At 36.6% G+C, this 19,852-nt stretch overlaps 1 protein-coding gene across 5 annotated transcripts in view; it reads right to left on the minus strand.

Annotated features, from left to right (window-relative positions):
* EPHA6 (EPH receptor A6) overlaps positions 1-19,852 on the minus strand; it is a 564,169-nt gene that overhangs the window by 480,903 nt on the left and 63,414 nt on the right. For all 5 annotated transcript variants that reach the window (XM_080374572.1, XM_080374573.1, XM_080374576.1 and 2 more), the window contains one exon: positions 10,576-10,640. In XM_080374572.1, coding sequence (XP_080230698.1) covers positions 10,576-10,640 — 65 coding nt within the window. The remainder of the gene's footprint in view (positions 1-10,575; positions 10,641-19,852) is intronic.

The following is a 19,852-nucleotide window of genomic DNA, read 5'->3' on the forward strand; positions in this document are numbered from 1 at the left end:
GCGGTTTCAACATGGATTTTACCCTCCTTGGTATGTTTTATGTTAACCATTTGAATAGTCATGGAGGATTAACTGGGGATGACAAGTTCCTACCTTGACATCCTAGTAAGAGGTTACCCTACTAGAATACCAGTAAGGAAAATGCTTATGCTTCACAGATGGCCCATAGTTCCAGTTATATACAGGAAATTTTGCCTTTACTAGGAGTATATTTGTATACAATACCATTTCAATTAAACAGGAATGGGAAAATAATGCAGAAAGTATATGCAACATTACTATTATAAAGTTCAGACTTAACACATAATACACTAAAAATACAACAAATTGCTTTTGGATGAGCAATTTAGAGACTACTTCTATTGCCGTACTATTACAGATTACTATTTAAGTATATAGCTGTGCTGTATTGAACCATTCAAACGTGTTTATAATCCTTCATCGTAAGAAAGCAGATATAAGTAGTTTGGGGGTTTTTTTGTGGTTTTTTTTTGTGTTGTTTTGTGGGGATTTTTTTGTAATTTACAGCAAATTATATCTCATTGTTTAGGCTATGAATGCTTTACATCTGTGACTGCACAGAGGCAAGCACAAATGGGCCCAAATGTGATTGCGATATCCAAGTAAGAACATGACAGTGTATTTTGCCAATAACTATCCTCTGTGGAACTTGTAATTAGATGTTTCACACAAAACCAAATGAAAAATAATCAAGATACTGCCCAAATGTATGTATGGAAAAAAAATATAATAAAAAGAGGATTAAAAATAATATCTCTTCTTCACAGTGCCTAGCATAACTTGTGAATTTAAGCATTTCAGCTGGAGCATCCTCTGGTAACCCTGCATTCATCCAACAGATACTCAAACCCCCAGCACAGCTAATTCTGTGGCCAGGGTTTTCAGGTTACATATGCAGGCAAATTAATATTTTTGCCATTTTAACAGGAAATACAGGCAAACCAGGCAAAACTAAAAATTCAGGCATGCATCAAATTACTCAGACATCGACAGTCCCAGGGACTTACAGTTTTCAGCAAAATACTTTCTAAGAGATGTTCCTAAAAGAAACATGGAAGCTTGACTCCCACAGGCAAGTAATCTCACATTAGCAACAGCAACTCCTTTAGAAAAGCTTTAGTAGACATTTAACTAGCTCTGGGATATACCTGATTATTTAATCCCTGCAGAGGGAAATTTCTCACAGAAAAAAGTACCCATCAACTTACCTTTTCCTTCATGTAATATTTTGATCGTCAAAAACGATTCTAAACACAGCGTTGCAGAGCATGGTGTCTGATTATATCCAAATTATAGCTCATATACGTGACTTCAAATATTTTTCTTAATGTCACCTCTGTAAATTCCCTATATTGAGTGAAAATCTGATTAGTTTCCTTTTTCCTTCATCCCCGTTGAATGTTCTGACAACTAAATCTCTACCTTCTATTAAACTTGTTATTAAACCCACAGCCTTTTTGACACCTCTGAAATCCTGCTGGTGAGTTTTCAGAGATGTAACTACATATCTTTATTACCATTGAACTGCTGTAATAGAGGGAAGAATTTAGACTTTTGGATGCATTTTTCTCAGTTCTTAGTTAAAATTGCTTCTTGCTACTTCTGCAACATCTGTCCACATAGCTGCAGTGCTCCGTTCTTCAGATGTTTCAGAGTCTGCCCAGGTGGCCCAGAAGGCCAACAGCATCCTGGCTTGGATCAGAGGTCGTATGGCCAGCAGGGATCACCCCCCTGTACTGGTGAGGCCGCTCCTCAGACAGGTTCAGCTCTGGGCCCTCCCTACAAGACAGACACGGAGGTGCTGGAACATGTCCAGAGACGGGCAACGGAGCTGGGGAAGGGTCTGGAGAGCCAGCCTGATGGGGGGTGGCTGAGGGAGCTGGGGGTGTTCAGCCTGGAGAGGAGGAGGCTCAGGGGAGACCTCATGGCTCCCTGCAACTGCCTGACAGGAAGGAGGTGGTAGGCAGGGGTGTGTGTGCGTGTCGGTCTCTTCTCCCAAGTAACAGGACAAGAGGAAATGGCCTCAAGTTGCACCACAGGAGGTTTAGATTGGCTATTAGGAAAAATGTCTTCACCAAAAGGATTGTCAAGCACTGGAAGAGGTTCCCCAGGGAGGTGGTTGAGTCACCATCCCTGGAGGTATTTAGAAGACCTGTAGGAGTAGCACTTGGGGACATGGTTTAGTGGTGGACATGGCAGTGTTAGGTTTACAGTTGCACTCAATGATCTTAAAGGTCTTCTCCAACCTAAGTGATTCTATGATTTGCTTGGAATAAAACACCTTCAGATAAAGTTTTTTTTTTTTTTTTTTTTTTTTTTGTATTGACATTTTTTTTCTGTTAACTTCCATGCAACTTTCATTTTAGCTATGTTTATAATTCTCACAGTGGCCTGTCTGGGATAGAGGTTTGCTCTTCATAGTTGTCCATATGGTACTGTGTTTTAGACTGGTGACCACGACAGTGCTGGTAACACCCCAGTCAGTGTTGCAGCTGCTGCTGAACAGCGCCTGCACAGCGTCAGGGCCTCCTCTGTTTCTAACTCTGCCCTCTCAAAAAGCCAGCTAGGGGTGGGCAAGAGGTGGGGAGGGGAAACAGGCTGAGGAAAAGGACATTCCATCCCATATAACGTCATGCTCAGCAATCAAGCTGCTGCTGCTGGTGGTATTTTTTTCAAAGCAGCCATTGCTTGGAGACTGGATGGGCATCAGTCTGCTGGTGGGAGGTGGTGAATAAGTGCTTTTGCATGACTTTTTTCCCCCTCCACTTACTAAACTGTTTTTATCTTGAGCCACAAGGTTTTGCCCTTCTGATGTTCTCCCCTTCCCGCTGAGTGGGAGGCAGCAAGTGACTGGGCAGGGGCTTAGCTGCCGACTGGGGTCAATCCACCACAACATACCACAGTAAGAAGCGGAGGATGCCTTTGAAGTACAATATCTTGTTCACCAAGTCACAGTTCTCTAACCACAGAGCAGACTAGGAACCGATAAATAAAATTATTGTTCTTCATTCTGGTTTTAAATGCCCTAAAGTATCTTATTCACCCCACAAATCCTGACCTTAAGCTATGTTTGCAAAGATGGTTTAGTGAACAGAACACGCTGTGACCTTTTTCAGCCATTACATTGAGTATCGTATGATGCATGACTAAAAGTAGCGTACAATATTCAAGCACAGATGACAGAGACTAGGAAGTATTATGCATAGCATAGTCATATAGCATCATAAATACCATATTTTAACTTTTGAGGTTTTTTCTAATCAGATTTTCAAAAGTAAGTTGCTTGGTAAGTATTTAGAACATGAAAGTCACACAGAATCATATAAATATTTTGGTCAGAAACACCCACTGAAGGATGATGTATATTTACATACCTAGGGGTGGAAATACCACTTTTACCTAACAGATAGATTACTATGTGATACAGAACTGCAGTTCTGGAAGACAATAATGAGTCACAGTGGGAACCAACTAAACACGAGCCCACAGTATTATTACTGCAGTGAGAAAGCCTAGTGGCATCTCTTTGTTGGTTAAACAGGAGAATAGTAAAGAAGAATGGAATGATGATTTGTAACTGCAGAAAATAATGAAATTGACTGTAAATACTACATACTCATGTCCATATTTTCAAAAAAAAAGAAGCAGCACACGATGATTTGAACTTACCAAACACACAAATCTGCAAATCCACATGGCCACTTCAGTATTGATTTTAAGGATGATGGTGAGAGCAACAAAGGAATTCATCGACTTAGATACAATATAAGGCTGAGAAGGAAGAATCAGACAGTAGGAACCCTGTTTTAAATAGTGACTTAATTAATTAATGGAACAAATTACCAAGGGAAATTATGGTTTCTTGGTGTCTTTTAAAAGTGAAATACTTGACACTCAGTAAACGTAGTGGTAAGGCCTGAAATCTTACAGCCTGTGAAATAAGGGTGACCCGATAAATTGTTCTTCTGGTCATAAAAGAAGTATGTATCTATTGAGTTCTAATAGTTACAGTATTAAAAGTGAAGATTAGAAGTACTGATGATATTCTAATTTACACTGCTACATTTAATGTTCAAATCACCATCATTCTTAAAATCAATACTGAAGTGCCCATGTGGATTTGCAGATTTCTATGCTTACAGACACACATAACTTACCTGGTTTCTGTATCATAGACACATCCAAATGACTGGGAACCACAGTGAGGAGAATTTGGATTTCTTTCATGCTATAATCTGTACCACTTATTTGTGGTTATCTTTTGAAAAATATAGTCCTCTGATGTAGATAACAGGGTAATATGAAATGCAGAACTAAATTGTGGACACTGAGTGTCACCATATCTACCATACGCTCCCTGCCTTTTACTTATAATGCCATGCTGCTACCTGAGCATGTTTAATAAGCACTAACCTGACTTTCTGTTTGCTTATTAGTGATTTCACCGCGTACATCCTAGTCTCGTATCACAGATATTTGCTTATGTTTCACTTGCTTATCTTGCTACCTTTTACCACTTTCATATTACTTTCTCTGTCCTCCCTTATTTATAATTTCCCCACCTTATATTGCTTACTATATTGTGTATATTGTGCTTAAAGCTGAACCTGGTACTTATATTACCATTTCACACAATAAAGTCATACTGTCTTTCTTTATTCTTTCCGTCAACATTCTTAGCTAACTTCTTACCCTGATTTCTACTCTTTATGCATCCAATGACTTTGTATTGGAGAGTGCTACTTCTTTTGTGAATTGCTTTGTTTATTGATAGTTTTAATAAAGGAAGGGGCTTCAGCTTCTCTCTTCCTTTAGAAGTGTTTTGGGTTTATGTGACTTCAAAGGAAATTAGGAGAATTCTAAAAAATAATCAATCTACTTAAGAAAATGAATAGTTAAAAATCTTAAGTATTGTATAAGTACGTTCCAAGATGTATTGGCCCAATCACCTTCAGACATACCAGTTAAATGAAAGCGAAGTTGGATGCAGCTATTGAAAGAAACGTTTGCAGGTTGGCACTGGGAAACCTCAATATCATCTCTGATTACAACATGAGAAAAGATTAGTGAGTGATTACTGGTGACAACGTCCTAAGCCATTCAAGAATGTGTTACCATAAACTATAGAAATGTCTTCTAATTAGCTATGGAGCTAAAAAGTGAATCATTGAGTGATGCATTTACTGTAAAACAATTATTTTAACAGAGAGGGTAAAATAATCAGTCTGGTAGGGAAAAAAACCCAATCGGATTTTTGATTAAATCCAATCTCAATGGATACATAACACACCACACACACACACCCCCAAAGTGTAAATTAGTGAGGGTTATTAACACACTTATAAGATCCCCTGAAGAAAGAAGATATTCAAAACAGAATTACTTCAAATCAGTAGGAAAATTACCAGTTGACAAGGTAGCTATTCAAATAACTGTAGGAACTGGGATTAAAATAGTTTTAGTACTCACACAGCTGTCAAATTATTTGGAGGACTTCTAGTAGTCTATTTACTGCTAAGGCTATATGTTTTGCCTACTGTGACAAGTCAAGGTAGCTTTTACAAGCCCCTTCCACATGTAAATAATTTCCCACAGCTTTCTGTTTTTGGATTTTTTTTTCTTTTTTCTGATTATTTTTTACTGATCTGAAAAATCAGTTTTTTGGGGTTTTTCTTTGTTTGTTTTTTTTTCTTTTGTTTTTTCCACACCTTGCCCTTGTTTTGCAGTAATTTTAAAATGTTTTGGAGCTTATGAAGTGCTACACACAAGTTAAAATTTAGATTAACATTAGAAGCAGAGTATTTTTCTGAGATTACTTTTCTGCTTCAAATAATAACACTTCATTCCAAACTAACAGTTGCAAAGTAGATACAGGTCATGCAAAATGAAGCATTCTTAGAGTTAAGTAGTAGTAGTCATGATAGAAGTTTACCAGCAATAGACAAGCCATTATGACAATAGTCTCCAAACTGTAGCTCATGAGCAAACTTTGCTCACAATATTGTGTTACATTGCTTAATGGGAAATAAATATTTTTTTAAAAAAAAAAGTTATGAAGTCAGAAGGGAAAAAAAACCTAACACGTGGAGTTGCCCAAGGTACATTATTTTATTAGCATTACTGCTAATGGATAAGTGAAGCTTATGGACCACTACTTTTCAGTTAGGCTTTCAGGTTTTTTCCTTTCCTACCTAATTTTCAAAACCTTATTAACCACTTAAACAGTGCTTAATCTCGTAGGAAAAAAAAAAAATGCCCTGCTAACAGTGACAGCACCACAGGCTGTAGTGAGAAAACCTAAGAAAAAAACCAACCATGTCCCCAAGGTCAGCAAAGTGACTTCAGCTGGAACCCTGGATAATGGTTCACATGAACTCGATTTGCCTGCCCACTAGCTCATGTTCATATCCTCTTTTGAAACCTATGAAGGGGTTCCTTCCCTTTTTTTATACCAATAATAAATTAAAAAAAACCCTTCTGCATTTTCAAGGTTATGGAGTGACAGTTTGTTGAGTAAAGATCTTCTTTCATCTCATAGCACATGCTTTTTCATAAATCAATCGGTCATTTTGAACTATAGCCCAAAGAACAGAGGAAGTATCAGATGTGTCCATTATTAAAGTTGAAATTTTAGACAGCCCATCACCGAGAAGCTAAATTGGAACTCAATCAACAAAAGCTGATGCTATTGACCTCAAAGACAGTAATGTTTTACATTGCATTTTTGCAGCTCTAAGTACTTACTTTATTACCTGTTCAAAGTACAAGGAAAAAATCTGAAAAGCTAATGAAGAAAACACATTTCTAAGAAAAACTATTGTAGTCTTGTGCTTCAGGAAGTTTGCACAAATAATTGGGAAGAAAATTAAAAAATAAAATCACATATTATATTACCAAGGAATGGATAGCACAACTGCACATGACTCATCTTTGCAGCTAAATGATGGGATTGCATACAAATGCCACATACAAAACTACTGTGTTGCATCTTTACTTGCTTGGGTAGGTACCGCTAGAGGTTACTAAAACTGCTGAAAGCTTGCTAATATTACATTATGAATACACTATAAATAAAGTCTGGGAGGTAAAGGTTAAGGTTCTGCAAATTCCAAAAGAACACCTCCTAACTTTTTCTCCTACTTCACCCTAGCCTGTTAGTTTAAAATCTCTGAGGCATACTCAATATTACCTAAATCCCAAGCATTAATATTTCAGTTGCTATTTAGTTTAATGGAAACATTCTTTGTGACTGAGTATGCCAGTAAATTAATGACTTCTGTTAATGTCACAGTTCAAGAAAACCTATCAACCCATCCTCCTAACCTCAAAAATGTTAATCAGAGCAGTAACTATATGTCAGTGGCATTTTTCTTACACATGTAAACACCAAATGCACATACTTTTTTGTTTGTTTGTTTTGTACCATGTAAGTAACATGTAAGATTTACTAAGTGTCTGAACAAAAATCTCTATCAAAAGCACAAACAAACCAAAATCTGTCACTCTCCTCCAAGAAAATGGAAAATGCTGATAAGCCCAACATGGGACAAAATAGGTTCTTACTTCTGCAGTGAAAATCTCAGTCACACCAATAATTATGCCATATTCTGAATTATATTAGGATAGATAAATAACTCAGCACTATGGACATAAAACAACATCTCTGATATTCATGCAAGATACAGAAAGAACATTTTTGTTGTTCTTTACTAAATCAGTAAGTATAATACGACTTATTAGCTGACAGCAGAAGTATTATTTTGCCTCTTATTTTAATAAGAATCATGTCACAATTAACATGAACATTGGCCTTTTGTTTCAGAGACTGCATACAAGAGTGACTTGAAGCATATAAATGTCATATTCTGTTAATTACATGAGTACTTGTAAGCCCAACTTTCTTCTTACCTTTGTGTATGGTACAGGATCCCAGAATAACAAATAGAAACAGTTTAGAAACACATTCCAATTTAGTTTTTAACTTTAGTATCTTTAATATTTTATTAGCCAAAGTAATGTAATTTTTCATATTTTAATGGCTTTATGCATTTTTTGGAATGTTGAAATATCTATACCAGAACATACATTTGGTATATTTTAACGAAGTTTGTCAGAATGACGCTCTGAAAAATCAGCAAACATTGATTTTCATCAGCAGTTCTGCATAACTCTCAGTAAGAGAAATAACTCTCATTTCTCGTTTCATAAAAGTTGTTTGTCTCCGCTATTTATTTGGGAGTTTTGTTTGTTCTTTCTTTTTGCACCATTTCAGAGGTGCAGCATTGCCACTGGGTCCTACTGCTCACAGGAGCCTTTCCCAGAACGTTGACCTAAGGCATTTTTCATCATCCCACTGTGAGAAAAGGAGAAATCTTGTTTGTCTGCATATCGAGTGTGACCAACATCACATAGCCTCTTTCTTAAATGGATCATGCTTCTCCAAATCGTGAATTCTCTCCTGTCCAACTTCCCAAAAAGTGTTCAAACCCTTCTCTGTTGTAGCGCACATGAATCTTTACCCCATTTACAGCTTAGATTAATACATCAAGATTTGAGACGTATTTTCTTCCTGAGTTAACAGTACCTGCACACTTCCCTTTACTACCTCTCTATACTTAATTTATCCAGTTCCTCTCACAGTTTTTACTCTAGCCTCTTCTGCCTATTTTATGGCCCAGGCAGCCTTATTCTCCATGTTTTTTCTCGTGCTACAAACTACTTTTCTCCCACACATTTACTCTAGCTTTTAAAAAAAAAATACTTATTTGGGCAATTCTCTAATAAATTGAATCCCAAGTGCAGTCTTAAAGTTAAACTCCTTGTATTCTAGTAAGTGCTATGAATTCTTAAAACACAGCAAAGGTCCTAAGACACCTGAAAACTTCAATATGCTACAAAACTAACATTAAGGGTATATATGACCAACCAAATAGTCATGTTGTAATAGCTATGTTTTAAATCTACTTTGACTACAGGTCTTTTTGTGCTCTTATAATGTGGTTACTGTTACTGGGGCTAACTAAAGCTTTTAAGAATTTACAGAATAACTGAAATTATGTCTTGTGTGCTTTCCAAATGCCAACCTGCCTGTTCAATTCAATAGAGCTCATCACAAAGCTAGAGTAAAAAATTCCTTGCTATATTTTCTCATCCTGGTATATGACAGTATTTCCTTCTTGCGAAAGAAAAAAATCCCTCACTGTATTTTCTCATCATAGTCTACAGCAGTATTTACTTTGTCTAGAATTTTTGAAGGAAGAAAAACTTTCAAAATTATAACTCAGATTGCATGAGACTGCATACTAAATGTAAACCACAGAGGCAGCTGTAGCAGACTGAAATTATGTCCAGGAATACAAAAAAAAAAAGGAAAATCCTGAAAAAGAGTAATCTATAAAGTTGAAAATAGGCTGAGATTGAGAAAAGTCACATTGCTTGAAATCCCTGAAGGCAGAGACACAGAAGGCAGTTTATAAAAATAGATTATTAAGGTGCTGAGGATAGACAATTTTACTTCCTTCTGGAAGAGATCACAAGAAATAAAATAACTAACAATGAAACAACATTTTTCACTCAGAAAACCAGTATTTTCTGAGCTCATTTCAGAGAAGCAAGTAATTATACGCCTCATACACAAGAATTAAGAGATAATGCCAGGTAATATAAAAATAAGCGATATACAAGATGTGCAGTGGCATCAGATCTAGAAGCTGATAAAATAGGTGTTAAACACTCCAGTATATTTTATCTTAATTAAAAACTGAAACTACAAGTGCCTCTGATATTCAGTTATGTGCATTAGCTGGGTGGAAAGAGAAGATAGGTTTTGGAAGTGTAGCCACTGACAAAGCACTGGTGGGTGACCTTCAAAGAGTAAAAATGCTCCCCTTCCCCCTGCTCGGATGGGCACACCATCTCCAAGTATTCCAGACACCACTAACACCCTGGGGTCCTGCACGCAATATCAAGTGCTTCCTGGCAATCTGTACTAACGGTATGACATTAAACTGGAACAGTGAACTTTAATCTAGACTGCTCAGTGCAGGGAAAAAAGCAAAAGATTTCAATTTTTTTTTCTCTAAATCTTTAAATTGGTTTAATGACATTAACATATTTATAATGGGTTTTTTTGTGATTTAGCTAACCTGATACAATTTTACCAGATGCTAAAGTCCATATTAATCCTCATTTAAATCATTAAAGCTTTGTTTCAAGTTATAAAATCTAAAATGATTCTTTATTTCACAAAAAATGTAGTCATAACACATTCCTCCAGCATAGGAATTTTTAATATAAAACTTTATGATGTGTAACAGAATCGGATTTCAATATAGATTCTCAACACTCAGAAAAGCAAAAGAAGGGCATCATAACGTGTACTCATGTCACTCTCACAGCTGTTATTTCTACTTACAAGACAAGCTGCTCCAGTCATGAGAACAACTAAAATCTTTCTGACGAGTCTATGCTGCAAGAATGTCCACCCAAGTATAACAGCCATTCACTCAGAATGCCAAAATCAAGATAATAAAGCCAAAACGGTAAGTGACTTACCCCATTTAAAGGAAATGTTTTCCATCCTAGTTCTCCGAGGGCAGCTGTAGTATCAAGTAACACAACTGAAAATGGAAAAAGAAATGGTATGTTTGTGGTATTGCTTGGTTTAGACATACACAACATAGTAAAGTACTGAACTGGTATGGACTGAACGTGCTATACTAGCCAGGTACATCTGCATAAAACTATTATAACAATTAAAATATTAGAGTAGGAATATCCAGTATCTAAACATGTAGGCTTTCACGGCTTACATTTCATTATCAAATGTCTTAGAAGACATAACTCATACACAGTTAAATACATACAGGGTAAATCTTTTGCAGAAATCATTGTCAAATCACTATATGCTACCGATGCTTAATCATTAAACGGTGCCTGAGCAAGCATGGAAATTTCTGCAATCCCTTGCCTGGAAATCTAGAAAGCCTGCACATGGACTTAAGCATTAAAGCTAACAAAATAAACAGATTTTCAAAAGTAAGATGCTTTAAAAAAACCCATACACTTCCCAGAAATAAAGTTATACAATATACATATTGTATAATTCCAAAAAACCCACAGACTAACTTTAGGGTTGATATTTTAGGTATAACATCACAGTGCTGAAAGCTCCTACATATATTTTCCATCACTTCTGTCATACTCATCGTGGTTTTTTTTAATATATGACAGCACGTGTGAATGCTTCTTATTATTTTAATATGTTAAATTACATTAGCCTCATTCTTCTCTTCCTTTCAGTAACAATGCAAAAATTATACAGAACACAGCTCATAGTGACATGGAAACTAAATATTTAGTACATGAGACATTGTACCTACATGTACTACTGCCCTCTAATGGAACTGTTTCATCTGACCCTCTAGTTTAAGAAATGTAAATTAAGATTTAAACATAAAATTAAGTATTGCATAGGGCAGTTTATTTTAATTATAAAGTTGCTGTGTTTTGAACACTCAGTTCCTCCTTACAGCCCACAAATTCCAGTTCTTCTTTAGGTGGTTAAATGACAGAGAAAAATGAAGCTATCACATCTCTCTCCATACATCTGGGAGTTTTATGCTGTTACGCAGTATATTCCACCTTTTATCTGTTCAAATAATCAGTGTTCAGCTGTCAATAACGTGCTTCTGTAAAGCAGTACAGCAGCAGTAGCAGAAGCCAGACACCATGGGATTTTCCCTTATGGAAAAGGCACACCGGTAAGGGAAGTCACCAATATACTAGAGGAAACGCCACCGAGCATCTTCCCTTGTCTTTTGTATCAGTGACAATTAGAGTTCCTCTATATTTGAATGCATGTTGACTTCTAACCTGAAACTGAAATCGTCTTATCAGTCAATTTACAGTCAGGTAACAAGCTCAACATTAACCAGATAAAAGTTTAATGATTTATTTGGAGAAACTAATGACATTTTAAAAAGAATACTCAACAAAGGAGAGTATTCTGCTCCCCAGTCCTTCACCGCTTCTCCAGTTTATGAAGCTTTGTGAATAACTTGAAGATTATTTTCATTACCTATACACTTTTTCAAAAGCCCTATTTTACTTCCAAAAAATGGAATCACTACCCTACTGAGACTATTGCTGCCTTATGCTTACTTAAAAAGCTGTGATTTACAGCTGTCATCGTATTTCCCATTTGAATCAGGCTACCGTATTCTTGTTGAAGAGTCAGAAAAGTGTCTTCCCGTGTGGCCTGTGATGAAGCAGCTGCCTGTGTAAACCTTCAAGTTATAAAGTACTGCAGATCTGTCACCTCCAAAAAATTTAAGCCACTGGGTTTAGATATTTCCATTTCACAGGGAAGACCAAATGCTCAGCTGGTTTCAGGATATATTTCAGTTCATCTTAGGAGTTTGTTTTCTTCTCTCCATCTCTCCTCCACTCCTCTCTCCACCCAGAAAATGTGGACTATTTGTAAATGTACTTGGTTTTCAGCTGAGGTTATATCTTGCTGCTTAGCAAGTGCCATTCTGATGACATTTTAATTTTTTAATACAGAATTAAACAAATAACCAAATAAACCCCACTATATGTTATTGCTAAAGCTATGGATCTGCAGGCAGAAATGAATTCTTTCTACAAACAGGACTGTGGCTTGAAGTGTCATTACAGTTTTACAGTTTTTGTGTTAGCAGGACCATGATTTAATAAACATCATCCAGGTATTAAAAACTAATACTTCCATGGAACAAGCCCCAAAATACAGGAAGGGAAACTAATTCATTTCTTCAGTGGAGCCTGAATTAATTAATTCCTTGCCTGAATTAATCTACTACTTGAAAGCTCAAAGCTATACATTAAAAAATTAAATACTAGAGTAAATTCATCACTGAAAGTATATGGTTTAAATTTAGATGAACCATGATCTAATAATATTTCTTCTATACATTTACCAAATTATCCCATCAAATAACTGAGTTTTGTTAAAATACAGGTTTTGATACACTTTACATACCAAGCCTCTTGTATGCTCACACATGCTCACCTATAGCCACCAAATGTTAGAACCTCCAACTGAAGAATTCAGACAACCAGACAACTACTAACTAGACTTAAAATACTACCACCTTCAGAGTCAGAAATGAGAATCATAAAAATTAAAATACTTTTTCCAATAGTACTTGTATTACAAGACATAAAATAATTATCAATCAAAAATGTGCAAATACTGACAGATCAAGTAAACATTATGGCAAAGAAATACAAACCCCAGGAAAGTGGTGAAACCAGCAGGGCCGGCTATATAAAATGAGGACACAGATAAAGTAATAAAAACCTCACACACTTCAGTGATTTGGAGATATCTACATGATAGACTTCAGTGTGGGACAGAGATACCCAAGCTATCTTTAAATGAGGTAATTAAGAAGCAGTCTATCCCCAGCAGCACAGACCTGATGGCAGACAAATCTGCACTGCCAAGAAGCTTCTGAGCTCCTTGGCAGAAAATTCACTCTGCCAAAGAAATCCAGACTAAGAAGAATGCCCGCATGTGTACATCTGAATTACATATAGGAATTCTGACTGCAGAATAGCGAAAGTTTCAAAAGAATTGGAAATTCACATGCAAAGAGACTAAAAAGGGATGGTGGACACTACACATATGATGCTTAAAACGAGAAAATTCCCTTAAAAAGTTAATGGGTCCAGGAAGCTACACTTACTGACCTTTGTCCCTGCGTTTACTTATTTATAGTCCTTTACATGCCATAAAAAGCCCCATACCTCTTAAACGAGCCTTCACGTAAGTGGCCATTATGGGGAAGCCATTAGCTGCCAGCATAAGCAAAAGTGTGTGTCTGGAACTACTGCAGTTAATATTTATGAAAAAAACTATAAATAAATTGGTTGCGACTAAGCAATGTTATTGACATTTCTGATGCCCAACCTCCGCTTGTAGCAGCCACTTTTCTGAGGTGAGATAAGAGTATCAAACTTGGAAAGTGAACAAGAGTGAAAGAGTGTAGGTCTCCCATCACCAAGTCATGTCATGATTGAAAATGAACACAGAGATCCTTTAAAATATCTCTTTCGATAAAAAAGAACTTAGATCTAGCACTTGCACATCCTTCCTTAACTGAACTACGGATACCGTCACTTGCCCAACAACAATACAAATATACAGCTGTAATTCTATTGTGCTAGTTAACTGCACAGTTCATACTTAGAATTTAAAATTGTTTAGCTTTGTTTTTCAGTGCACACTTTAATAGATATTACATTATTATAACTCATTATGCGATACTGAGCTGCAGGTTGTTTTTTTTTTATATATATATCTTACACTGCTATTATTAGACTTTACAACTGAAATTAATCTTTTCAGAGGTTTCGCCTGGTCCTGAGGGAACTTTTTTATTTAAAATTATGATGAGCAGAACTCTGAGGACTGGCACTGTGGAATTTTAATTCTAATTCCAAAATACTGTTCTGAAGATGAACTCTACAGTCTACAATGAACAAGACTTCCAAACATTCATTTCACCGTTGTTTTTTTTTTTTCTTTATGCATCTCCAGACAGCCTGACCTAACGGTTTTAAATGAATAAAGGATTTTGGCCAACTTCATACTCCAACATCAGATAGGCCACCGGATCACCCAGCCCCATCTCCCACTCATTGTGGACTAATACATTTCACTGTTACCTCTACAGTGGGTAAGCCAAAGCCAAAGATTTGAAAAGAAAACAGAACGGCAGACATTCATTTCTTAAGACACCACTAGTAACTCAGGGAGCTGCAGAAAAATACCAGTGGGGAAAAACCCCATGAAAAAATGCCAAAGCTCAGAAGACGGCGACTTGGCCAGACCGCAGCCCAGGTGGCTCCCACCACATCCCACCCAGCTAACAGCTGGGCTGGCAGGGACTCGCCAGTGCCTGCACTGGGAGCAGGGAGCACTCGCTGCCAGGCTGGGCAGCGCGTCGGCCCCATTTATCTGCTCTGCAGCTCAGCCAGCAATCGCACACCGCAGCCTCGGGAGCTATGGATGCCCTGTGTGTGGAATCTCTCATCTGCACTGGCTAAAAGATACCCAAACAACAGATGGAAGTTTCAGTACCTTCCACAAGGGTAGGCAGTCATCACAGATGTCACCTAGAAAGAGGCGAAGCTGGCACCTTTTTTTTTTTTTTTTTTTCTCTGAGAACTTATTAACTGCAATCAGTTTATATTTACAGGACAAACACACTGAGCTTCTAAAGTCTCTCACTTCCAGCCCTCAAGAGAGTTGCTGCCCTCTTCTGAAGTGTGTGCACTTTTTTCCCAGGTTTTATAGTCTTTTCCACTTTTAAAAATAGGATAACCTGCAGTATTCTGAACTCATTCCTTCTAAACAATACACATTAAGATAAAGAACCATGCTTGTTTTTATAACCTGTTTGTATATCCAAGGTCACATTAGCTTACTTTTTCCTGCAGCACTGCACTTATAGGCAGTTATTATTCTATCAAGATCACTGTCCTTTACAGAATCACTCCTTTTCATCATTATTTTCCAGTATGGGTTGCATTTTTGTTCTTGGATGTACAAAGATCGACTTGTTTATATTAAAACAAGTTTTACTTTTAAGAGCTGAACTTTACTAAGTGATGAAGGCTGTTCCCTGTCTGCAAATTGTCTTTCTTTTCTTTACTTACTACTCTTTTGTCAGCTATAGATTTTGTACTTATTTCCATGTTACCGATGAAAAATGTAGACCAGTTAGAATTTTGAATGATGTGTAAGGAGTATCTCAAATTCTGTGATTTAACAGAGTCCTTAAAGATTAAAAATCCTAAAGAAACCTTGAAGTTTCTTTAGATGTCAGTTTGTAAAAATCCATTTACTAAAAAATGTTGTAAGTTTTTTACTGTCAGAACACTTTGTAATATTTTTGTCATACTTTACAAAGTCTAAACATATTACATCTGTGGCTTGTCTTCTTGAGGAAGACAGAAAGAAGAGGGAGATATGCAATATGCTAGTTACCTTTGGGAATTAAAGTGTCATCAGTTGGGAAAAATTATTTAAATGCTTGGGGTTTTTGACCAGGCTTGTTTTTCGTAAAATAAATGAACCGTCATTCATTATATATGTATCAATTCAATAATTTTCCAGTATTTCCATTATTTTGCATGCAACAGCTATCTGGTTTAGGCAAGATTAATGAGCTGCAGTAATAAAGGATGAGAAGCACCTGTCTAGTAGCAATTCTGCCGGGAAAGTACATAGGGGTCATAGCAAATCATATAGTAAACAAAGTATGGACAACGCTCTTTGAGCTAAACAGGATTATAGCCAGCAAAATGCATAAGGTAATCCCTCTCCCCTCTTCAGCGCTTACAAGCCTCTAGCAGCAGTGCTGTGTCTGGTTTTCAGTGCCTCACTTCCAAAAATCCCTGGCTCACTTGCAAAGGCACCACAGGAGAGCAAGGGGAACGAGGAGATCTCTAGAAAAGGCCGTGCTCTGGAAGGTCCGAGTGCACTGGAGTCATTTAGCTGGGAGGTTAAATTAGGACTATCCACTAACAGTCTTCTAGTGTGCGAACGGGTGTTTAAACCAGAAGAAAATAATCTGTTCTCTGTGTTAATGGTCAAAAAGGAAGAAGGGATTTAAATGACAGTAAAAATAGTTTTATGTTAGACTTCAGGAAAAATTGTACTACCCCTACAGTTGTAAAGAAGAGGGATAGCTGTGACTAATTGGAAAGCTGGGGAATCTCCACTATAGGAGGCTTTTAAGACACCTTAAACACTGTCAGACCTGGTTTCTACATAATCTCATGTTGCCTTGGGGCAGAAGGGAGGGAGCTAAATGACTTCTTAAATCCTCTCCGATGCTGTGATTTTTATAAAAATCTAGTTACCTGGTTAATGGTGCTTTCCTTTTCTTTTCAAACCAGTACTCTAACACCTACGCTCTTCCAATATTCTTGAATTCCCCGAGTCCCCAAACTCATTAAATTTACCATCAGTAGCCCAGAGATCTCCTTAGCCAATTCTTTCAGGACTCTTGGAAAGAACTATTTATGCCAGATGGGGAGTACTTCATATTCTTCATGTTACACGAATAAATTACTAATTTCTAATTTTCTCAATTCTGAACACCTTATTTTCTGCATCTTTCTAAAAATAGTTCAATACTATGCACACAAACATTTTTATTCATAATACAATAGAGAAATTCCCATTTTCTAGAGTGTCGTGAGACTTGGGCTTTTACCTAACACACTTAGCTTCTATTTTGAATTTTCTACACTTCATGTTTTGTAACGTGTATTGATTTCCACATATATCCTCTCTTTTCCATTAATTATTACAAGTGTATATATACTTCTAGTTTCTGCTTTCATGTTACCTCTAATGTAGGTTGAGCTGTTATCCAAAAATGGCCTTTTTTATTGAACACTGATTTCCCAATGACAGATTTTAAAAAGGAATGTTCACTTCCACCTTTTTCATTTTCACATTTGCCCACTCACACAAACACACAATCAGAATTCTCCTCTAACGAATGAGAACCAGTCAGAATAATCTCAGTCATGATAAATCCACATCCTCAGTCCCAAGAAGTTTGCAACATTATTAGACTGGGTGCAGTATTTTTTTGTGTTGGATAACTGCCTGGCTTTAACTTCGGAGTGTTTTACTCCCAGTTACATGAGGCTTCCAGTAAGCACCTTCATAAACTAATTCCCCCACAGCACCATTTTTCTTTCTATACATTACATACAGATGCTTAAGGAATAATTTACCCTGTTTTCTAATATGATTCATTATCTGTTTCAATATTACTGTTCCCTACCACTACCTGGATAGACATAATTTCAAATCCTATGGCTCTGAGCTAAGATTAAAACAAACAGTGGTTCTTTTGCATAAAATGCCACTACCCACCTTTCTTATTCAGCCTTTTTTTTTTCCTGGAGAACCATATTACCTATTTCTAGTAAGATCACTTTTTAAATGAAATTAAAATTTATGCTCTTTGCTATATCATTTTATGCTTTCCTACACTTTCATAGTGCTCCTGCTATTTCAGAGCCAATATAATTATCCTTTCCGTACCTTAAATGCAAACATGCATGCTCTCCTGAGAGTGCAAGGCTGCTGTAATCCTACTGCTCCATCTCTCCCCGGAATATAAGCCAACATTTTCATACCAAAAGCTTCAGTTTTACATTAGCCTTTTTCACATTGCCTTTCTTCCATTCTCACTTGAAAAATCAACACGAATCCCTTTATTCTCATGTTTTATTATTTATTAGCATTGCCGACCACTGCAGACCCCTCAGTTAACATCACAGTAACCTCACTGGATTAAGTGTTAAACAGAAAAAGCAAGAGGAAGCTCTTATTTATTCTCTTCTTGTGCTTTTTTTTTGGGGGGGGGGGTTGGCTTTTATTGAATTTGGATTATGAAATGCCTATTTGTATGTGACTGTACCATGTAAATAAGCAAGATAAGTAAACCAAATGTTGTACTATGTTCTTGCTACCTAGAATTATAAGACACCACACAGAGAGAGCTGATTCATGTAATTATTTAAAATGAAAGAGTAATTCTTGCACCTACTGAGAGAACTGATGGAGGCAGGGGCAACTGATTCTAGCTATATCTTCAGCACTGTTATGCCATATACTGTCAAACCATCGAAGCTAGTGAGATGGAAGTACCAATTAATGGACCCTTGGAATAGTATGACATTTCATTTGAACAATTAAGTGGATAAGACATATTGAAGACCAACACTTTGGTCTTCAATATGTCATTACAGAGCCTTTTGCAAGCTTATGTGTTCCCTTCTGTTTGCAATTCATTTGCCAAGTATTTAGTTTTTCAACTCCATATACTTTTCAGCAATCGGTTTATGAAGGTAAAAGAAAGAAAGAAGACACCTGCTTCACAAACCATTTGGATTTTTATATTCATTATTCATGCTACGTAATTGATCCCCAATTGTATCATCATGTTACTTTAGAAGAACAAGTCACGAACTTCATATATGATTATATCTGTGGAATGGGAAGTTATATGGACATCCACTGAACTTACATTTGCATGAACAAAAAAGCAGTTTTACAATCATAACAAGGCATGTAGCCATGGTAGGATGAAAAAACCCTCACATTCTAAACAAATACTCTAATGTGCATTTCAGCATCTCCAAAGTCTCTATTTAAAAAGTCAAATCTAAATTAAACCCAGCAATACCTGAGACTTAAAATTCTACGAATAGGCTTAATTAATTTCATGACTCCTACAGCACCAAGGGATTAAGGTATTTGTGCTTTGCCAGCATCTTCTGAGACTGTAAATGGTCTACTTCACGTATCTAGAAATGACTGTTGAAATTATCACTGTAAATTTTGATGGATGGTCATAAAAGTCAGCCTTTCTGGAGGAAGCCTTGGGCTTTCGTATTCAGGGAACAATAGACACCAGTCCTTACATGTTACTTTCACAATAAGACCATAATTAGAACATACAGTCAACTAGTTGCTTATTGCATTTACTGTGGCTTATTTTTAGTGTTGTTAACACGTACTTTTCTAAAAGCAGGACAGCTGATTTAAAAAAAGTAGCAAGTCTATGTCCACAGGCTGTCTGTCAAGCTTTAACTTTAGGGTTTAAAGTATCCAACCACAAACATTTCTTAAATTAACAAGAGCATTTTTACTTCCTTCTTAATGCCACTTTATTGTAAAATAAGCAATTGCAATGCTTTAAACACCTATCAAAATTCTCTGATAAGCAATTAGTATCAATTACAATTTATAACC

The sequence above is a fragment of the Falco punctatus genome (genome assembly GCF_963210335.1).
Source record: "Falco punctatus genome assembly, chromosome: 2".
NCBI lineage: Eukaryota > Metazoa > Chordata > Aves > Falconiformes > Falconidae > Falco > Falco punctatus.